The following is a 21,923-nucleotide window of genomic DNA, read 5'->3' on the forward strand; positions in this document are numbered from 1 at the left end:
AGTAAAGATCAAACTCAGCATCTGTAGAACTTTCCCAAATTATTCTCGAACTCTGAGAAATAAAATAAATATAGAAATACTCAGCTTAGCCAAATCAAAAGGTGGAAAACATACCTCTGTGCTTTTTGTTAAATATTTCCCTGCTCTATGCTGATGCTGCTATAACGTACCACACAGCTGTGTATACAGTACATGTGTCTTTCACTTAATTTGGGGTTTGGGGAGCTTTTTCTTGGGTATATAAGATATTTGGGGCTAAATGTGGAGTGGTTACCCAAGGAAATAATGAGGAATTTTAAATGGTTTCAATGGTCATCTCCCTTGTAAGTGGTATCTTAATGAAGAAGATAACTACAACCATAAGTCAAACTTGTTACAGTGAAAACAATGTGTGCTTTTCCAATAGGATTCTGATTTCAACACCTGAGCTTTAGTGTTGGCCAACAACCATTTTGTTTTCTGGGGCTTAAAGATGTTAGTCCCTCAAATGACATATTCTCCAAAATCACATTTTTGGGGGGGCTGTATGTGAGGCTAATTCAGATCCTGGTATCGTAATCCAAACAACTCTATCAAGGAAGGTTGAACTTCAACTGCCGACAGTTGGATTCAGTGTTATAAAGGCCATAGCTCTTCAGCCTGACTTGTTCGATAAGATACTGTGGTTGAAAGATGGTTTGTCTAAGGAGTCTTATCACTATTGTTACCCTAAACTTTGGATACAGCTCATATGGGACCAAGTCAGTGCAGTGACTTTGTCACTCCTTAACCACTACCAAGTGTATCTTAACATGGGAAGTTATACTCAGTTCCTGCTCCTGGTAGCAGGCTTGTTTGCGGGAATGCAAATGAGGCTTAAATTAGCACAGCAACAAACATGTTGTATTTACTTCATGCAACTTTGGTTTAATAAAATTTTTTAAACTTTTTTTATCAAACTATGGTCCAGGGTTTGATTTAGGTTGGCCAAAACAGATAAAAAGCCCTCTTAAGCTCTTTGTAATCCAACTTTGGAAGACCTTCTTTGTCTAGTAACACTGGCTTATATGTTATGGTTTAGCATGTTGTAAGTATGTGAGGAGTTTATATTAAATCTGAACTACATGAACTGACAAAATGACTACCCAGCTTGAACTATTACCATTTCCCCTTTCAACTATCCTTTCTGTTTCTGTGGATTTGTGTCTCTCGTTGCATTAATAAGACTTTTTTTTAGGAACTTGCTCTTATAGATGTCAAAGAAAGAGCAGTGAAAGTCAGAGCAATTTTCACCTCCCAGATAGTTGTGCACAGAAGTAGACAAAAGCCTATGTAATTACAGTAGTAGTCACTGCTACATTAGTGATAAAGACATGATGGCTCATATGGATGGAGCTGGCACAGTTAGCTCCCCACAATGCACTTATTTAATGGTAAAAGCAGCAATTATACTAAAAGAGACTGTCTTTCTAATCCTTTATATCTTGCTCTTTTTTCCTTCATGTTGCTCTTTTTATATACACACTTTCTCTCTCTACCCTTTCTCATATTCTTTGGCGTCCCTTTATCTGCACTGTCAATGTCAAGCAACGGGATATTATCTGCATAGAAGAGTATTATCAACTCAATGAGCAATTAAGTTATTCTGTCATCTATTTGGAGGAAAAAATCAGGACATTCTCAATAGAACAAAAAAAGAAAAAAACTTCTCCCCCACAGCCTCTGTCACATTTGCGACTTGTGTTCTAATTGGGTACTTTTTTACTTCCTTTGTAATTCTTCCTAAGAAGACACAACAGTACTTTGGAAGACAGATAGTGTGAACGATGAAATCTCCCGTTGCTGGGCTTCAGTATAAGCGGCCTTGTGTATGTTTGAATCACAAAAAAAGGACATATTTTTCTCCCTTCAGCCAAAACACATCATACACCCACAGTGTTTCAGGGGGTTATGAAGGATTGTGTTGAAAATAGGAGGCACACATGTACTCAAAAGAAAACAGAGAAGAGGATTATTGAAACGGTTGGAGAAGGGAATTTTAAAAAAGACATCAGAAATTAAACTGCACAAACGGTTGTCAAGCATTGTCTACTTTACCGTGCTAAACTTCATCATGGCTGCATATACATGCAACTTGTCAGCTTCTAGAGGTCACCATTGTTAAATGATAGCAGTTGCCTTTTTCTGATGGATTAATGCCTCTTTCTTAATGGGTGATACATTTGACTGTTGCAAGAAAGCATGATGAGATTTTTTGTAATAATAATAATTACAAATGTACAGAACAAAATTGAAAAAAAAAAAAGCTTTGTCCACAGAGGCCGCCAAAATCAACATATACATAATGTTCCTCACAGGAGTTTTAAAATGTTTCCCTCACCTATTGCTACTGTATGCGTGTGTGAAAGGGGCTAAGAAAAATAATAAAAAACAGAATACAACCTAGCAGAACAATTTATTAATACATTTTCAACTTAAAGGTTTGGGTGCTTTTTGTAAAAAGTTATCATATTTTATTCTGAAACAGGCAGCGTAAAGGAAGTGAATAGATGTTTGTGGAGGAAGCAGGAGGTTGAACTCTGCATTGCTTTTTTTAAATGTCAAATCAGTATTATAATGCAGCCAACACATTCCAGACCAGAGATAACTGAGAGTTGGACACATTCAATTGGAAAGACAATATCCTAAATGGCATTGAATGTGAGGGTAAATTAAAGGATTAAGAACAGTGAAAGGTTACCAGCAAAATGGAGGGAACTAAAAGACAAGCCGTTGTGCGCTTGTGCCTGAAAGCAGTGTTGAAGTAAAGCGAGATAGGTATCTATTACCGTAGCAACAGAGATGGCATTGAAAGATGAAAATGTAAGATAGCGATTGGTCAGGGAGGTTAAATAAAGGGTCTCATAAACAGCAATGAGCCAGCACTCTGCAGAGAGGGGAGCTGACTCACCAACTCCGTTCCTGTGGTGTCCTTTTGCATTTAGTAGTCTTGAATAGAAAATGACTTAAGCGTCATGCACTGAGCTTAAAAGTTATTTTGGGACTGAAATTTAAGCAATCAAATTTGGGATTACTTGACATTTAATGATGATTACAGAACCAACAGATTTTTTTTTTTTAATGTTTCATTCATCTTGTGAATGGGGTCAGGTCAAAAGATAAAAACTGAAACGATCCTACTAAAACAATCCAAGGGCACACTGTAGGAATTGTTTAAAATTAAAAATGCCTCACAACAAACCCAGGTCTACATCAGGGCCCCTGATATCACTGGCTTGTATCCAAAAGTCCTTGTTTGTACGGATCATCGTGCGTGGTGTCGAGACGTTCAGTGTGATGAGTGTGAGCAGGACAAGGAGGCCAACCGGGACAGAAAGTGATACTTTGCTTGTCTTTGACACTTCATTTTCATCCCTTTCCCAGTTAATTTGGCTTGCATGGGTCAGTGCCTCTGACCTCAAAAACCCTCGGAGGCCACCCACCGCACCACCCACCACCCCACCCAATCTCCTCTTGCTATTTATTCCCCAAACCAACTGGAGGAATTGGCTGAGGGCTAATCAACATTTAGCTCCTCCGAGTGTGTTATTACACAGCAATTGATGGATGGTACAATTATACCCTGTGTCACTTAGCTAAATGGCTATGTAATCCTAATGAGTTTTTATTCAAACACTGACTAGTTAGCGCACGCAGAGCTGGGGGTTGAGATAGAAGGGAGGAGAGGATGGAATTGCAGGAGGAAGCTTAAATTGCATTGTGTGTTGCTCTTTTCAACGATGTAATACGGACAGTAAACACAGACTGGGTGGTTCGAGATGCAGGACACTTTGAATGCAAATTACAAGCTGTATGCTGTTAATTTTAAGAGAAGTATGCATAATGTGGTTTAGATAAGATGGAGGTATTTTAACAGGGACACATAGTTTTATATTAACTCTAACACTCGATATAACAAAAAGAGTATCAAGAGTATAAAGGCTTCCTCATACTTCACATTTTGCTGATTTTTCACTTATCATTGAACACAAATGGGCACAAAACTGTACCATTCCTTTTAGGATTGACTTCCTACTTAAGAAATGTAAGCATGCATGGTAAAACCTCTTCAACCCTTTGTCTGAAATGATCCTGTAATGTTTAATTTTGAAATTGGATTGAAATAAAATTGAATTGAAAAAATCTACACTTCTAGTTTTTCTCTTTACTTTAAGTGCAATCAGAGAGTGCAAACTAGTGTTCAGGCTATTTTTCAAGTCATTGGATACTGGATAGAACTGGATAGCTGTTTTTCTGTATGTTAAGTTGCACTCACTTTGACTTAGGCTTCCATCTAGTCTAGTGCAGTCTAGTGCTTATTATAGACTTGAACCATTTTTCTTCTCCATGGTGAACAATACAACTAGAACATAATGACTTTTAAATGTGCCGCAGTACCGGATGGTGGACTTTGCTGGGTTGGATTTTCATAGAGGTGGAAAAAAGCTTTTTAAAACAAGTAATTTATTCTCATGAAAAAAAACTCCTGCATGGAATAACACTTTCTGTATTTCTTTCAGACAAGCTAAACAGAGTAAGAAGTTCAGCCATATATGGTGACAGCAAGAGAGACTAAAGAATGATGTGATAATATTGTGACCTCTGTGCAACATACATACGTAAGTGCTCTTGTGTAAAGTACCAACGGTTTGGTCTCCAAATTTTTTTTAAATAGAAATAAAAAGATACGAGGAAATCTACATAAACAGGTGTATATAAATATATACCAGAATACTGGCTTTTGAAACCTGGAAGCCAAACCTACTCTGTTCCCTCATTATCATGCACAGACTAACGAGCACAGGTTGAACGAGTTGATAAGATGTGCTGGTGGCTGTTTTTCATAGGTACTGTTATCAAAAGGCTGTTGTTAATGAGGACCATAAAGTCTGGTTCTACTTGGGGCATCCAAGCCTTAATACCAGCCGCTCTTGAAAAGGACTCCCTCATCTAAGTCTCAGCGGGTAGAAATTGATTTCAATCCTCCTGAGAGGTCGGTCCATATCGCTCACTTTTCTTCTTTTTTTTTTTTGGCAGGCTGCAGAGGGAGGCAGATATGAAGTTTGAAAGGCATCAGAGGAGCAGGGTGGGCTATTGTCAGGGAGCAGTTCTGCCTCTACCCTCTACTGCCTCTCTATTCAGTCTGCCATTGCTCTGTTACGATTTTATCACCTATGATGTGTGTGTTTGTGTGTGTGTTTGCAGTGAGGAAGTGTCATGCATCTACATCCACTACGCTGTCTTCTCTGAGACGGTGTGTTTCTTTTTTTTCTCAAAGATGTCCAAGTGCAGTTACATATCCTGAGCATGACTTAGTTTCCCAGCCTTTAAATGGGCGTTCCTGCACTGTACATAACAACCATTAGGACATTTACACAAATACATGTAAACAGGAAAAACTGTTGGGTAGAAAGAGTTATCTATAAAGGCACAGACAATATGTACAAACAGTTCAAGCAGAGTGGTGATGAAATGCATCATTTTATTGACAATACTCTTAGCTCATACACCCTTTTACTCATGATTCTGCAATTCAAATGTAATTTGAGCTTGCAGCAATTTCAGACAATATTTCAGCAATGTATTTTCCACTTCACTCAATTTCAGTGTTGTTTTTCTTTCCAGAACTGATTCTGAATATTGCCCACCAAGTATCCCTTTGGTTTGTGTATGATTTAAAACATCCATATCACTAATGTTAAAACACCGGTTGCTAACAGTTTTCTTTTAAACTAACTACTAGCACCTCAGTCTTATTATCAATCAATTCACTTTAATTTTGTTCCTTTATTTGGCAAGGTACCAAATCATGGTATGTGATTGGTCCATTGACTAACATACTCACACATAGGCACATTTTAGGCTGCACTAGGGAACGTCTCAAATTTACATTATGTATATATATATTTTTTTTAAATGCACGGTATGCTCTCAATTGAAACAATAACAAAAGACAATGACAAGGCTGGCAGTGAAACATGACAGTGATTCTCTCGGCTCCTCCACCCCCATCCCCGATAAAAACGAACTCTGAGTTGACAGTAGTCAAGACGAACGGGCGAAACAGAACTGTTGGAGCCATGGATTGATATAATTGTCTTTGTGGTATTTATTTAAGGTTAAGGTAGTCTGTTATATATTGGTGTTTTGGGTTATTGATTATTATATCATTTATTAGGATTGTGTTGAGTGGGGGGATGTCGGGTCACATGGTTATGGGCGGAGATGTATTGATTTAACTCACCTGTTCACTTTTTGTTCTAAGTGGAGGAGAGGGGGTGAGCTGGGTTGCTGTATTTTTTGTTGACCGCTATTGTTTCTGGCTCACTGTGATTATGAGTTAATGCACGTTATTATAAGTTAAGTTGATTATCTTTTTTACGTTAATAAAAAAGTCAAACTTATTTTTACGTATCACAGTATTCTTTTGAAAGTGCGTCGGAAAAATATATTAGGCCCAACCTTAGCCTCTCAGCGGCTTCATCTTCAGGAACGCCGCTACAAGAACTGAGGAAGAGAATGTGTCCACCAACGAGCTAATGTATCCGAGAATCATTTACATAAAATGTTTCTAACTGCAACACATACAACAATAGAACAGCAGCAGTTCCCACTTCCTTATGTCGCGGCCTTTGGCGTAACATCTGGTGTTTCCACGGCAACAGTAAAAAAAACATGGCAGCTGCCACAACAAGACACATCCAGTTGCAACTAAAACAATATGGATTTCTCTGGCTTTGCTAACTGCTGAACATATTTGACCTCATGAAAGTGTTCAATCTAAAAGTATAAATAACAGTTTTGGTCATATATTTCAGATATAGATTTTATTAGATTTTTGAGTGTAAAATTCAAATAAATTCTTCATATTGTACCTATAAAACTTAAGGTTGCCTGTTAAAATGTAATAGTCTGAGGTAATTTTGAAACGCACATAATTAAGGACTTATAGTATTTTCAGTGGAGGCAACGTGCTTCCTTAGCTCCAACACATAAAGGGTGATTCACCAGCTGTTTTCAGCCCTCTGTGATCAAAATCTCTTCTTTTTTTTTACAGTCAGTATCAACACAAAACAGGTCAGCACAGCACTAGGGTTAGATGTGTGTTTATTTAGCTGATTTTCTCATATTGCCCTCCAGAGGGCCACAGGTCAGTGCAAATGGTAACTGTGTATTGGCGTGTTTGAGGGATGGCAAATGGACGCAGAAAAGATTTCCTTTTTGTTGTTGTTGTTGAACGGACATTTTAACCTCTGCATTTTTGTTATTCTCTAACCACTGCTCTTTCAGATCTGAAACATTTTCCGGAGACAGGAGAAGAAAATGATGTGAGCTGACCAACAGTGGGAAGGGGAGCCAGAAAATGTAACTGTCAGTCAAACAGGCAGACAGGCTTTTAAACCTGCGTACGATTGCAGAGACACACACACACACACACACGCGCACGCACGCACGCATGCACACACGCACACACACACACACACACACACACACACACACACACACACATCCCTATCTGCACAGACGAACCAATTGCCTCAGTCAATTTGAGTAATGATATAGGTTGAAAGTGAATGTCACTCTGACAAAGAAGTTTTCTGATGTCACACTTCCTCTCAGTTACAAAAACCCAACAAGTGCTCATTCTCACACACATTTACGCAAGCACACACGTGTCCAGAAATACACACAAACATGACACATCATCAACCCCTGACTATCACCTATTGCTTTTCTCCCTGCAAAAGGATGGAGGATCATTCATTTTACCTGTATCTCACACTCTGATCTCTCTCTCTCACACTATTAAACACGCACACACACACACACACACACACACACACACACACACACACACACACACACACACACACACACACACGTGAGCAAGTGACTCTTTCACATAAGAGGAGAAATGTGGTACCTTAAAAACTGCTTTTAGGCAAATACTAAAAGAACATGCTGTGCTTCATAGGTACTAGAATAATTCACATAAAGGAGAGCACAGTCTAAGCCTCATCAGGTAGAAGGTCTAAAAGGTGGATTTGAAACTAAAACAGACATACATCTGGCTCAGACTGTAAATGATAAAAAGCAGCAGGTAAGATATTTCAAAGGTAAGCTGCCAACAATCACTCCAGATTTCCAGGGACTCTTCAATTTCCTTCATGTCCGCTAAATCGTGCTCCTCCTCTCTCTGCGGTCCAGCCTTCAAACTAGTTCCTAGTCAATCTCTTTCACTCCTTCCACCCTCCTTCCACCCTTCTCTCCTCTGGATTTTTATTTTATCCTCTCAATGGTCTCGCGGCCCACCCCACACTGTCCTTCTTCATGTCAAATTTAAGTGATGGAAATGAACTTGAGGGGACGCTAATTGCAATTGTCAATCCAATCTAGGTCGGGCCTGAAAGACAGGGGCTCCCTAGCACTTCATCAGTCTTCATTAATATTGAAGGAGTTTTGCTGAGGAGAAGAGGAGGGGGGGGCAACGTAATCTGCACTCTCTCAACAGTGCATCAACAATTAGGAAGCTGGGGAGGGCAGCAAGCGATGGCGCCCGAGGGACAAATATGCCAGTCAGGAAGAAGTATGAAGAAAGATGTCAGAAGACGAGGATGGAGTGCAGGAATAGATGCTACAAGAAAAAACCTTGTGAAGGCAACTTCATGTCTAACTTTTCACTTAATGGGCCTTAAGAGGTATAGGTGCTGTTTAAACACTTTGCATTTTATAACATTCACTGCTTTTCCTTGTCAAAAAATATTCATATATAAATGATGGTCTAGTTTTGTGCACGTATTCAAATGGGTATTGCTTTCAGTGTATGCAACAGCTCTCATTACCATAACATCTACGCTTTTATCGTTTTCCTACGCGCATACATCGCTACTGATTACTCCTGACAGACACCTGAAAGCAACATAATGTTAATTTGTTAGGCCTACTCAGTCAATTTACGAAAACTAGCAATCTGTCAGCCACTGGGAGCTCAGACTGCAGTTTGAGAGAGGACCAGTAAATCAAGACGAAATGGCGAGGGAGGAAAGATGGACTGATGAGTTGTGCGAATTTACAACTCCTTCCAGGAACAGAGCTACACACCCACAGAAGGACACACAACTCGTGGAGCCAATTAATGTGTCAACTGGTCTTTGCACAGCAGGGTTACCACATGGTTCTTGTCCACGGACCCAGATGGTTAGCTCACCTCCTCTAGCAAGCCAAACCTGCTTTACCAAGTGAGCAGTTAACGAGGTGCACTCAGACTAGGCACCCTCGTCTGAGAGCGTCCCTGTGTCCCCCCCCCACACCCCTACCTCCCCTCCCCAGTCACCTGCTGGCCTGCACTCATACAGCTCTGGGCCAAACTGGATGTATTTGCATTTTGCATAATCTGGTTGAAATCCATGTACACTTTTTTGAACACTTCAAGATTGAATCATCACTAAAGTGTTTGTCACGCATGAGAGAGGATAAAAAAAAATCAATGCTCAGTTATAGTTTTGACATTTAAGGTGGCTTGATTGATTCTCAACATCTACTCATGCACTCGGTAACAAAAATTGAAACACTCCACCTTTGAATTTTCGGCAGCTGTCAAATAGCTGCCAAAGACTGTATGACTGTGGCACTGTGAATTTTCTAGGTATAGTCTAACAATGGAGAACAGCAAGGAGAACACAACTGCAAATACCTTTGTGGCATATTTTGAGTAATTTTGCTCATATACAACCCTCTTACACTCCTTTATTCCTTGATTATGCCAGACAGGGATCCATCATACGTCATCTCCACGTTGCGCTCCTGTGCTCTTGCGTGAGTACTGTACCGTGCTGAAGCACACCTCTTCCAACCATGCCAGGGCCAAGGAAGTGTGCTGCTGTGAGCACGGTACGGAGCACTCACACTAATCAAACCAACTGAACTTTGGGGGTCAAAACGGTCTTGAGCATGCTACAGATTGCCTAGTGTGAGTGTGCCCTAAAGTCATTCAGAAGATACTCTTGTAGTTTGTTACTTTTTATTCCCCACAGTTTTGTGGCTGAAAAACAACTTTTTTTAAATGTCTGGAGGGAGTAGGGTCTCTTAAACTTTTACTACATCCTCTGTGTAAGAAGTAGTCCTCTTACAGGAACAAGCATTGTGATCAAAAACTATTTTCCCCCAATCAAAATACCCTTTGTTAAATCTTGAGTTAGATAATACTGAAGAGTTTTGTAAACCTGTATGTATAATATGTCTATGGTGTGACTTCAGTGGGCAGAACAATCATCTGATCAGTAAAGAAAAGGGCTCAGGTGAAGATTATTCACTATCCCTTGGTACTATATGCTTATTCCTGTTATGCAAGGAAGTGATTCCATTGAGCAAAATGGTTGTTTCCCAAAAATACTTAAGCTGTTTTCACATATGCACTACGGAAAATATCTAGATAATTACATGAATTCTCCGGATAATATCCTGATCACATCAGCTCAATCGGACTTCATGCGGAAAACATACTAGGGGTCTGGCAGGAGAAACTCCGGGTGAAGTCAGAGCGGAAAATTTGGCTGTTTGCGTTCACATAAACAGACCCTCCTGGAAATATCCTCCTAGAGGTTTTTTGAGAATTCTGCAGGTGTAAAAGCGCTATTATTAACCTTGTATTGGCTCCTTTACTATAAAGCAGAGAAGGGTTAAGACAACTGGGACTAAAAAGTGAAGAGAGGGGCGACACACTACTACATTCCCTCCACAAGTGCCATAGAGAAAATGACTGAAAATGCAAAATAACATAGACTGCGCACATCTGGATGTCGGCAGATAATTATAAATAATCATTACTTTAGCTAATTTAAAGGACCATGCATGTTTGATATCTGGCCGCGCTTCAGTCTCTGTTATTCATGCTCATTTGTGCACTCGGAGTGGTTTCCATCTGGTGCCAGTCACCATGACAGCTAAGCAGAGGTCAAGTGGACACTTCACACGAGTGTCATTGAGGGTCACATTAACAGACAGACACCCTCATCTTCCACAAGGCCCCTTTAGCACACGTATGTTAGAGCACACGTATGTTAGAGCCTTCAACATAAAAGACAGAAAGTTGAAGTGATAAATTAAGTCTTGCAGCCTCTTCCTCTTCTCTTAAACGTATACATGTAAAGAGAAACACAGTATATCAACATCATTTTATGTCATGATTTGGTCTTTTTTAGTTATGTTTTTCAGTGTTTAGTGTTTCTTCTTGTTCTAGTGTGTTTTGTTCATTCTTGAGTTCTGTGTGTCTTCAGTGTTTCATGTATTTTATTTTGTAGTTGTCCTCAGTGTTTCTTGTCTTGTGTTCATTCCTTCCTCTGTGTGTTTCCCTCCAGTGTTAATTGCCCTGGTTGTCTTCACCTGTGTCATTAGTCTCACCTGTGTTTGATTACCCCTGTGTCTATTTAGTCTCAGTGTTTCTGCCCTTCTGTGTCAGTTCATTGTATGTTGTATGCATGTCAGTTTTGCTCGTGCTCCTCTGTGGCTCCCTGTTTTTGATCCCTGTGTTTTTTGTTGAACTTTTTGAAATTAAGTTTTGTTGCCTTTGGCCTTTCTGTTTAATTAAATATTTTTGGTTTCTGCACTTGGGTCCACCTCCCTTGTTTTTCCAACCGTCCGTGACAGAATGAACTGACACGGAAGGGAAGAAACACAGAGACTAAATAGACAAGGGGTAATCAGACACAGGTGAGACTAACGACACAGGTGAAGACAATCAGGGCAATTAACACTGGAGGGAAACACACAGAGGAAGCAATGAACACAAGACAAGAAACACTGAGGACAACTACAAAATAAATACATGAAACACTGAAGACACACAGAACTCAAGAATGAACAAAACACACTAGAACATGAAGAAACACTAAACACTGAAAAACAAAACTAAAAAAGACCAAATCATGACATTTTATAAATTGTTAATTTGTGTTGAATGTGTGTGTTTTTTTTTCTTGCTTTATACAAATGGCTAAAAGAGAAACATATTTTGTTTGTAGTTTGTCAGGAGGCTTAAGGCCCGCCTTAGCTCCAGCCCTTGTTGTTAGGTTGATTGACAGTTTCATAGAGTCAATATTTACGATATGGCAACCGCCGTATTGCCTTCAGAAACCAATAGGTGACACCATTGAGACTGTGTCCATGTTTATATCCAGTCGTTGGCTTTAAGACTGCTCTTCTCCTGTCATAACACAATAATTAAATGTTTCCTTTGGTAACTGATTATTCACAAATGTATTTGCGACTACAGGAACGGAGGTGGGGAGCCAGTGAATTGGCGCTGGGCTGGTAAGCCATCTGATCAGCACATTAATATTGAGGGGAAAATTACATGTTTACTAATGGTTGCAGTGGCTAGACAAACAATCCAATCTGACTGCGCAGGCTGTGAGTTCCAACTGAGACCAGGATGAGCGGAGGAGAGGGAGAAATTAATATTTCATAATCACAGATCTGTTTGTGAGCACACACCAGAAAGTGACATGAGGGAAAAAAGAGAGAAGCCAAAGTGTGTGTTTGCTTTCCTCTGTGTTCCATTCACAAAAGGGAACGTCGCACTAGGATAATGTTGAGCCAGGTACAATTGCCTTTTCAGTTTCTTGATGTGCACTAATTCTGTATGCAGATGATGTGTGGCTTCTAAATTGAAGACAGGACAAATAATATGGATTCAGAAGTGATTTAAACATTGACAATGTAAACACTGCGTGTGGCTTCAGAGCTATTGGTTGGATTGTGTGCACACGGAGGAGGGGGAGAAAAGCCTCAATGCAGTACAAACGCAGTTATTAATCACAGTGCGAGCGTTGATTCATCTGTCGTGGAGGCAGTTTGGAAGATGGACTCTATTTACTGCTAAAGCTGTTTGAGGGGCTTTGGGAGGCAGCCATCAATCTTTTGGCTATCTTGAAAAAGAAGGAGCCAATGCACAGGCATCAGTTTCCATCACCTCCAAGAGACAGGTGCTGTAGTAAACTGCAGCAGAATTGTTTTGTTTTTTCTTTCCTCCCCTCCCCCCTCACCTTCCTTTCTTCTTTACCTCAAGGTGAAGTTTTCCCTTCCCGAGGGAAGCGTGTTATTAATGTGCTTTATCATAATAATAATAATACCCCCTAAAAATACACGCTGCACCCTGCCCTCTGCTCCCTTGCTGTTTGGCACCCTGTGTTCCTAATTAGCATCTTCAATTAACCCATGTTAATTGCCAAGCATGGAAAGGTGGCGGAACCTGGCAAGTCAGTGCCACAGGGAGCCCTTTCTTAAATGAGAGGTGGTGTGATGTAGAAGCAGGTAGTCGAATGCATCATCAGCCTCGTTATCCTTTATGTATATTAGTTTTAACAAGAGTGACATATTAAAGGCAAACTGGAAGTGTGAATGTGGTTCTAAAGTGCAAATTGGTTCTGTGTACTTAAACAACAATCACATTTTGTTTTTGCAAACGCATTCCCCCTCCACCTTCCTTTTTTCTATCTGAGTCAGTGGGGCCTATTGCCCCTGCAGGGGTCTAATGGTAGCACATTACCATCCATTGCTCCCTCGTTCTTAATATCATCTTGGTTTTTGTTTTGCATCCCAGGGGGTGCTGTCAGTATTGCTCTGCACAGTGTAGAACTCTTAATGACTCTGTTTTATTTTACTGCTTTCATCAATGATTGTATTGTGGTCCATACAAACAGCACACGAGCTACTCCGTTACTTTTACCTGATGTAAACAAACCATTTTCTCTCTTATTAACTTGAAATCATAGCAGGTAGAAGCAAAATATGAAAAAAAACAACAACAAAAAAAAAAAACATTGATTTCTCTGGCTCTCTCTGCAAAGGCCTCCATAGTCAGGTTCATTCTCTCAGCAATCCTGGGTCTTTAATGCAGTCAGCACTTTAGCAAATCACCAGGGGAGCTCCCCAGGCCCCCCACTTGAAAGACTGGAATCAATTGGAGTTGGATCGTGCTGTCAGTGCAAGGTGCAGACAAAACAGTCTCGGGTGATGTTTTTGAGTAGAGGAAGGCTAACAAAGGTCAGCGGTAACAGCTGATTTCACCCCAAAAAATAAAAAGAAGTCCCTCCTATTTTCCTCTCTCCTGCAAATTCCACTATGGTTATTTCTCTTGCCTTGTCTGACCTCTCATTACCACATTATTACTTCTCTGTCCCCTGAAGGAATCATTGCTCGACACACTGTTTTGTGTGTGTGTATGCATGTTTCCATCAATATGTAATGGAAGTAACAATAAACGTTGGCAATTCCCCTTCAGGTTCTTAGGGGAATGTTGCAGTTCCACTTTCCCACTGCTTGAACACGTTAATGCAAAAGTTCAAGAATGAATATCAGATTGTTTCCTTATCACTTTCTGAAAGGTATGAGTTCATGTCGAAATGCCTCGTTACTTTTCTGCCTTCGTCTGTAATTCTTGCTGAATCAAAAAGGAGATTAGTCAGATCAAGTTACTGGGATTTGATTACTCATGTGCCTCATACAACGTTGCAAGCGTACAATCAGTTAGCGGTTCGTCTGAGAAGACATGAAGCCTGATTACACCTGATTAGAAGAACTTCTCTTGCTTCTAATCATAGGCTATATTCAGACAGTTAGTCTGAGTCCTGATTGGTTACAACGGATTTGAGCAGAGGGCATTATCTGGACAACAAGGTCAATGAGATGAGTGATGAAAAAGTTCAAAATCTCAACTTCTTACTCAGATTTTCGGAAATCACTTTTACAAACTCGGATCAAAGGAGACCGGGATGTTGGGATAGTTTCACATATACTCTATAAACTACAGACTTTTCAAGAAAATACTTCATTTACCATAATCTGTGACATGATCCGTTAAATTAGTGGAGCATGCCATTGAATGATTAAAGCACATTTCAGTATATTTCTGCACAAGTAATGTGGTTATCCCTTACTCTGAGGAAGGTGAGGTCCCGACTGCGGTCGATGCTTGTGATCTCCAGGTTGCCCATTACCACTTCACAGCTCTCATAGTACTTCCTCAGGGTGCGATACTGCTGCTCCAGGTCCGACAGTGTGCTCAATTTGTTCTCTGTACCAGCACATACTGGAAAGAGAAGAGACAGCATAGTTAAATATAACAATTGGGATGATTTCCGTGACTTTTAAATGGATAAAAAAAGAAGTTATTGCATTCCATCCATTTTATTGTATAAATCAAAAAAGGGCCTGTGGTACGAATGCCCTTCAGAGAATGCAAGGTAAACAGGAGCCCATGGACATGGACCTTCAGCACCTGCCCAGCTGGCCTCGTCATGTAAGACTAGAAAGTCACTGGACCCTGCTGCACCCACACCCCACCTCACATCACCCCTCAGGGCACGCTGAGCACAGGAAGGCTCTTTAGCAGCTAGCCGGGCTGCTCGCTTGACAAGTAATTAAACAGACCCATTTCTGCCCATCATCATACACGTTGCCCCCGCCCCCCCTTACATGACGACACGAGCCATCTGCCCAATAAGCTGTAGCTGCCCAATCTAGCATGAAAACACACAAATACATACACATGAACTCAAATACGTAGACTGAAAAAAAGCTAATTAAGAGTTGCTTCAGTAGTTTTCTTAGCATCCACTGCGTAAGAAATTACAACCTATCATCACCTGTTGACGTGTTGGCTGCCTTTCTAAAGCATAGGCAGGCATAATGGTTGTCAAAACTTTGATTTTCCCAGAGACAGATGTGATCAGATTTTGGACAAGATTATAAGCGAGGGCTTTCAAAACACTAAAGGATTATAAAAAGTATTTCAGTCTGCACCCACAGCTAATTTTATTAGTGGGTAAATGAGCTAATACACCTTTGTATGTTCCCACAGAATGTGAAATTGTTGATGCTCACAAACCCCAGTCTTTTTTTAAAAGAGCAGTAGATGAATGACATGTTGGAAACTTAAAGGTGCACTATGGAGTTTTGGTGGTGAAATTTTGTGAAAGTTGGAGAATTGAAACGTTTCTATGCTATATTTTCTGAACTGAATACACAAACTTTACTCAAAAGAAATTGGGTCCCTGGAACACTGCTAAGAGCTTTAAAGCTACCAGGAGAGTTACGGTTTCACTTCTGTGGACCCCCCACCATTACTTCTGTCTCTACCAAAACCTTTAAAAGAAGAAGCCTTCTAATCATTCTGTTCTGCAGTCTTCTCTGCGGGGAAAAGTCATCAACAAATCCTGACTGTCATGGTGTAACGTTTTTAGTTGAGCGCCCAAATGATTAATGAACATTTTTGAAACGGCCCTTAACCCCTGAATTTTAAGTGCATGTAAATTCTGTTGTTTTGCATGTTACAACAGTTTTCTAATCAATATTAACAATGTTAGACAATTCTTACTAGTGCATTGATTAAGCAATCAAATGAATGCAAATAAATGTACTCTATGATCTTGATATTAAGATTTATTATTTAAATAAGTGTCGCACTGCTACACCAGTGTGGGCTGAAATCTTGACATGACAGTAGGAGATAACTTAAAAGTGCCTTTTCTTTAACATACAGTGTTTATTTGTAAGGTGTAACTACTCTTAGACAAAAAGAAATATGCGGGAGGTCATGTAAAAAATGACTGACTGACGTCCAATGGTTCCCATTTGATGCAACATCATTTTTAAGTAATCCACTTAAGGTTAACTACTCTTTGTGAGATTTTTATTTTGTATTTTGTCTTAGGCCAAATGTAATTTACTTCCTGTTGGGATAAGAACAATCCCTGTTTTTATTTTGAAAATTACAAAGGAACTTTCGGCAGCTCAAAATTTATGACATCAATTCATCAGCAGAAAAAGGAACTTGGTAGAGATCGAAAAGTTACCAGAGTAAATTAAATTAGTGGATAAAATGTACAATATTTAGTTTCACAAGGTGCATATCACATTTGTCAACTGAGCTGTCTGGGAGATGACTTCAAAGGTGCATGATTGTCATTTACTGTTTGACCAGGAAGACGTTGCGGTTGCTTAACTACGATGTGCAAGTAGACGAAAGGAGATGGGATTAATGTGTTTTTTAAAAATGCATTATTTTTGGATCATAATCACATCCAGATTCAGGCGTTAATGCTGACAGCACTCATTTTTCTTTTAATGGGGTCGAATGGAGATTGACTTGCCTTTGAGCCAGCCACGAGTGGCCAATTGAAGAACTGCAGTTTTTGGTGCTAACACTGTTATGGCTTCATATCTCAGCCATCGAGATTGCTGCTTGGTCTTGAGTTGATGTGGAATCAGACAGTTTTTAATCTAAGTAAATACACAACCAACCACCACCAGTACAACTATAACAGCAGTTCTTGATAGAGATTCCTCTGGATTTGAAAGAGACGCAATTCACTTACGCTATACATGCTCTGTTGTGTTTTTTTTTTTTAAATCCAAAAGCATTGGACCAAAATGACAGACACTGTATAGATATGACACTGACATCTGTCCCTCTGAAGCATTACAATTTAGTGTCATTTGGCGGTGTTGTTTCTCCCACCTGCATCCTCCTGATGACAGAGGAGCAATCTGTGTGACGGAGGGGTGACAGGTCTTTCCCTTACTCTTGTCACACTGTCACCCATGAGCTGTTACCTCTCTCTCTGAATACCTCCACCTTGAAAGATATTTACTAGAATTGAATTGCAATGTGATCCTCCTATATACTACCATGCTTTATTTTTTTTTTATACCATATATTCCCTTCAGTCCAACCTGAATCTTTGCATTCTACCCTCTCGGCTAGCAATAAACAAGGGCAAACTCATTTACCCTTTATCTCCACACAGGCACTCGGTGGAAGAATCTTTCAATTCTATTTTCTTTTTACTCGCCATCATTACTCCACAGATACATATGGGAAAGAAGAGGATTTAGCCTCAAGGCAATGCAGGCTTGTAAAGACGAATGGGATTGTGTTTTAACACTTCAACATCTAAAGCAGATATTAGATAAGTGGAACTGTTCCCGCTTTGGCCCTGGACAATACCCTTACGAGCTGCTGGTGATTAGCTAGGCTGCATAGCATAACATGCTGCTCAGGAATGATATATGGCAGACCTGGGTGTTTTCAATAACAGTTAGCGTGGGCTTGAGGGGAGCAGGGCGGAGGGTTGGTGGGGGGGTCATAAAGTGAAGATAGGTGTAATAAACTGTTATTGCACCCTTGGGGCAGGGCGCACAGATCAGATGGAAGGGGCACTGTGGCATGTGATGTCTAGTGAAATTTACTATTTTATTCACATTTTCTTCCTCAAGCATGCCATCAGCGAGTCCAGTGACTTTTTAAATCTGAATGCGGCTTTGTGGAGACTATGTTATATTTCCATGAGTCATTTCTGATAGCACCCTATAAAATCCTATAGCATTGTATGAGTATGAGATGGTTCTGACTGCCAAGTGACCCACGGCAAAACCATCTGTGCCGAGTGGAGTGTGTGTAGAGGACGTGTGAAATGTTGCAGGTTTAATGCAAAGCTTGGCGATACTACTGGTGATATGTCTGCATGAACATTAGCAGGCTGTAAACAAAAGGCCTCGGGATGTATTGTCCTCCTTCAATATTTAGATCTATTTGTATTTGTATCTATAATGTGTGCACATTGTGATATACACCTGAAGCTTAATATCACTGTTATCATTGTATAAAGCACATAATCTGCTCTTTTATTTGCACGTCCTGCATAGCCACGACTCCGACTCGCCAACATTATAGCACATTGCGTAGGACTACAAAAATACAAGAATCTTCATATTGTTTTAAACTTAAGGCAGTTCTGTTCAAGGTCATTCATCTTGTCTTTTTGATGGATTTCACTCCGCAGCACTCTTAGTGCAGGCATGCAAATGCAATTCATTGTCTCTGTTCCATACATATCATATATTTGTCTTTTCAAGTAAATTGATTGAATTTGCTTGTAGGGAATTTCATCTTAGGAGTGATGGATAAAGCCAAGGAATCATCATTATTCAGGATTTTCCAATATATGTAATTAATGAGAAGATTATGAGCAGATGGGTGGAAATTAATATCTGTTTCAATTATTATGGTTAAAAAGGGATTTTACGGGTTTTTTTTCTCCTGCAATGCTTCAACATTGACAGTGAAAAAATCAGTATCTTTGTTTATCCTTTGCATTTAAGTGATAACAAAATTATTGAGATAAGGCAGAAATGCATATCTTTCAGGAACATGAATCGATCCCACGATAGATTAAGTGTGAGATTCAGACTTCCTTCCACTTCCTGTAAGCAAGAGAAGAGACACTGCCTCTCAATTCTCCATCTATCCATCCATCCATCCATCTATTCTTCTTTAACAAATCCGTCACAAAACTTTCTGAGGAATATGTTGGTCGGTGGTTGCTTCTAAATGGCTTGCAGGCCCCAATGTGTCTTTAACAGACAACCACCAGACAAGAGCAGGATGCATCAATCACTGTCTCTGACACAATCACAGTGCCACAGTCAGCTATAGAGGGAATGCGAAAAGAGTGAGTTATTTACGTAAATACAGGAGAAAAGAAAAAAAGAGTTTGAAAAAAAGTCTGAAAAGCCCCTGAGCTGCATTTCCATCAATTCTAATTTCATAAACACCCTCATCAGGATGACATGGGCACTGCGGTGCTGTGGTTTCTGCTTCTCGGCCAATTCATTTCATAGGTAGTGCACACAACAACTTCATCAATAGTGCCTTGTGCGATTATTGAATGCCTATAAAGCTGGCGAGTCTTGGAGGTTTATAGGCTCCTGTCAGGGAAGCCGGCAAAAGGTCATCCCAATAGCCAGTAACTGACTGAATTAAATAAAGTTGCAAATGTCACTTCCATAAGTAAACATCGATAGCTGAGCTCGACTAACGTGCTTTGAATATACAGGAGGACCTTTGAGAAGTTGCATTCAAACTCTTAATTTTCTGTCAGACATTAGATATAGATTGCCACATTTGAGTTCAGTGTCGCATTTGTCCCCTAATGTCCTCCACATGAGCCCTGCTGGCTAAGTATGAGTTACAAGCCAGCTATTCTGATGCTAATCATGGCTCAGATTATTGTCCATCTGCCGAGCGGCTTAATAAGCATCAGAAACAATAACTAGATAAGTGTTTCTTGATGGCGGCACAGTGCAGCGACTCTAACCTCTCGCTGCCCTACGAGCTTTGGTCGCCTACCAACGATTCTGTCGCTGTCTCCATATGGTCGACCATGAATTAGCATTCATGTCCTCTGTGTTGCACGGAGCTCAAACATGTGCGAGTGTTTGACAGAGGATAGCCTGCAGCTAGAGAGTGTGCACCTCACAGACACCTGACTGCATAGCACGTATCAGATAAAGTCCCACTAATAATTGGTCTCAGGGTATCATTGCTCCGTTTATTGTTTTGTTTAGTTTCACCATTTTTATTAACAAATTCTTCCTGCAGCGATAGCCATTTTCAATAAACAAGCTCTTACAACAGACTGAATGTTACAGAACGCAATAAAGTCAAAACAAGCCATAGTGGTTTCAGCTAAAACTTAGATTTTCTTCTCAGAAATTGGCAGATGGCAGATGCCTCAAAGGAGCTAAATAAAGAGAGGGAGAGTAAATATTCATTTATTTGCCAGGTTCAGATAAAAATGCAACTCCCTGCCTTCTGGAGGTGTAAATGGCAATTGTTTACTAACTAATAGCCATGGCAACTTACAGAGGTGATATGTTGCTGTTCCGCCATAGAATATAAAACACAATGATATTACTTAGTAGGTTAACAATATTACTATTGTCAGTTTCTATCCCCAAAATGTGCTATCCGCTAGCTAATCTAGCAATAAACTATTAATACCAACTTAGTAAGGAATGAAAAAATGGTCGACAACAAAAGGCAGACAAAACATTACTGGTTTTATGAAATGAAAATATCACTTGAAAATTAAAAATTCCTGCAACATACTCTTGCTAAGTATCACCAATTTATTAGAAACAATCACAACGTTTTGGTCCCTCTGAAACTTGTCAGAAACGTAAAAAAAAAAACTGTGAAATTAAGATATAAAAAGCACTTTCTTCACCCATGTCCGAAGCAACATATGTACAGAAGACCCTTTGGAAATTTGAATAACTTCACTTACATCTCTGTTTTGATTCCCATTACCTGCAACGCATCTGTATATTTTTCATGAATCGTTTTCAACAGTCCATAAAACTATTTAACTTCTCATTCGCTCACACGTCGTGGAATTTCTTTGCAGTAAGAGTCTGCTCAGTGAAACAATGCTGAAATTGAATGTGTCTGGTGTTGACTGAAGGAAAACAGAAAGCGGGATTGGTAGTTGCAAGACTAAGCACGCAAACACTTTCAGGCACCTATACTGGTAATACACTACTGTCACCTCTGTCTGTGTTTCTTGGTGCACCATGTTAATGGTCACTCCTACTACTAAAGGAGCAGATTAACATTTGTGTAGCATATTGTGCATATCTCAAATATGTGGGGTATGAAATCTGCATAACCGTCTCATAAATAGTTGTGGACAATCAGGATATAGACCATGAGGTGTTTTTTTTTCTCTATTCAGAGGTCAAAAGATTCCCCATATTGGAAAATGTAAAGCCTTGGACAGACCATTGCTTTCAAAGTATGAAGAAACCACCATTTACTCTCTCTCACAATGAGCTCTCTGTGTCTCTGTAGGATTTCAACTTTTCGCTGGACAAGAAAAATCCATCCATGTCACAGGGGAGTGATTGGCTGACACTGACACAAACCTCATTACCCTGAATCCTCTGGCTGCTGCTCCTTGACTGAAAGCTGTGCTGACAGAAGGGCTAGTCAAAACTCTTTTTTTTTAGTCTCTAAACTGAGCAGTTTAAACGTATTGAACTGTGAGGAACTTTTACAGATTTCT

The 21,923-nt window shown here is 39.9% G+C and overlaps 1 protein-coding gene across 2 annotated transcripts in view; it reads right to left on the bottom strand.

The window, feature by feature from the left end:
* LOC132987269 (receptor tyrosine-protein kinase erbB-4-like) overlaps positions 1–21,923 on the bottom strand; it is a 317,677-nt gene that overhangs the window by 155,989 nt on the left and 139,765 nt on the right. For both annotated transcript variants that reach the window (XM_061054220.1, XM_061054219.1), the window contains exon 2: positions 14,955–15,106. In XM_061054220.1, the coding sequence (XP_060910203.1) occupies positions 14,955–15,106 (152 nt within the window). The remainder of the gene's footprint in view (positions 1–14,954; positions 15,107–21,923) is intronic.

This window comes from Labrus mixtus, chromosome 13, assembly GCF_963584025.1.
Source record: "Labrus mixtus chromosome 13, fLabMix1.1, whole genome shotgun sequence".
Classification (NCBI taxonomy): Eukaryota; Metazoa; Chordata; class Actinopteri; order Labriformes; family Labridae; genus Labrus; species Labrus mixtus.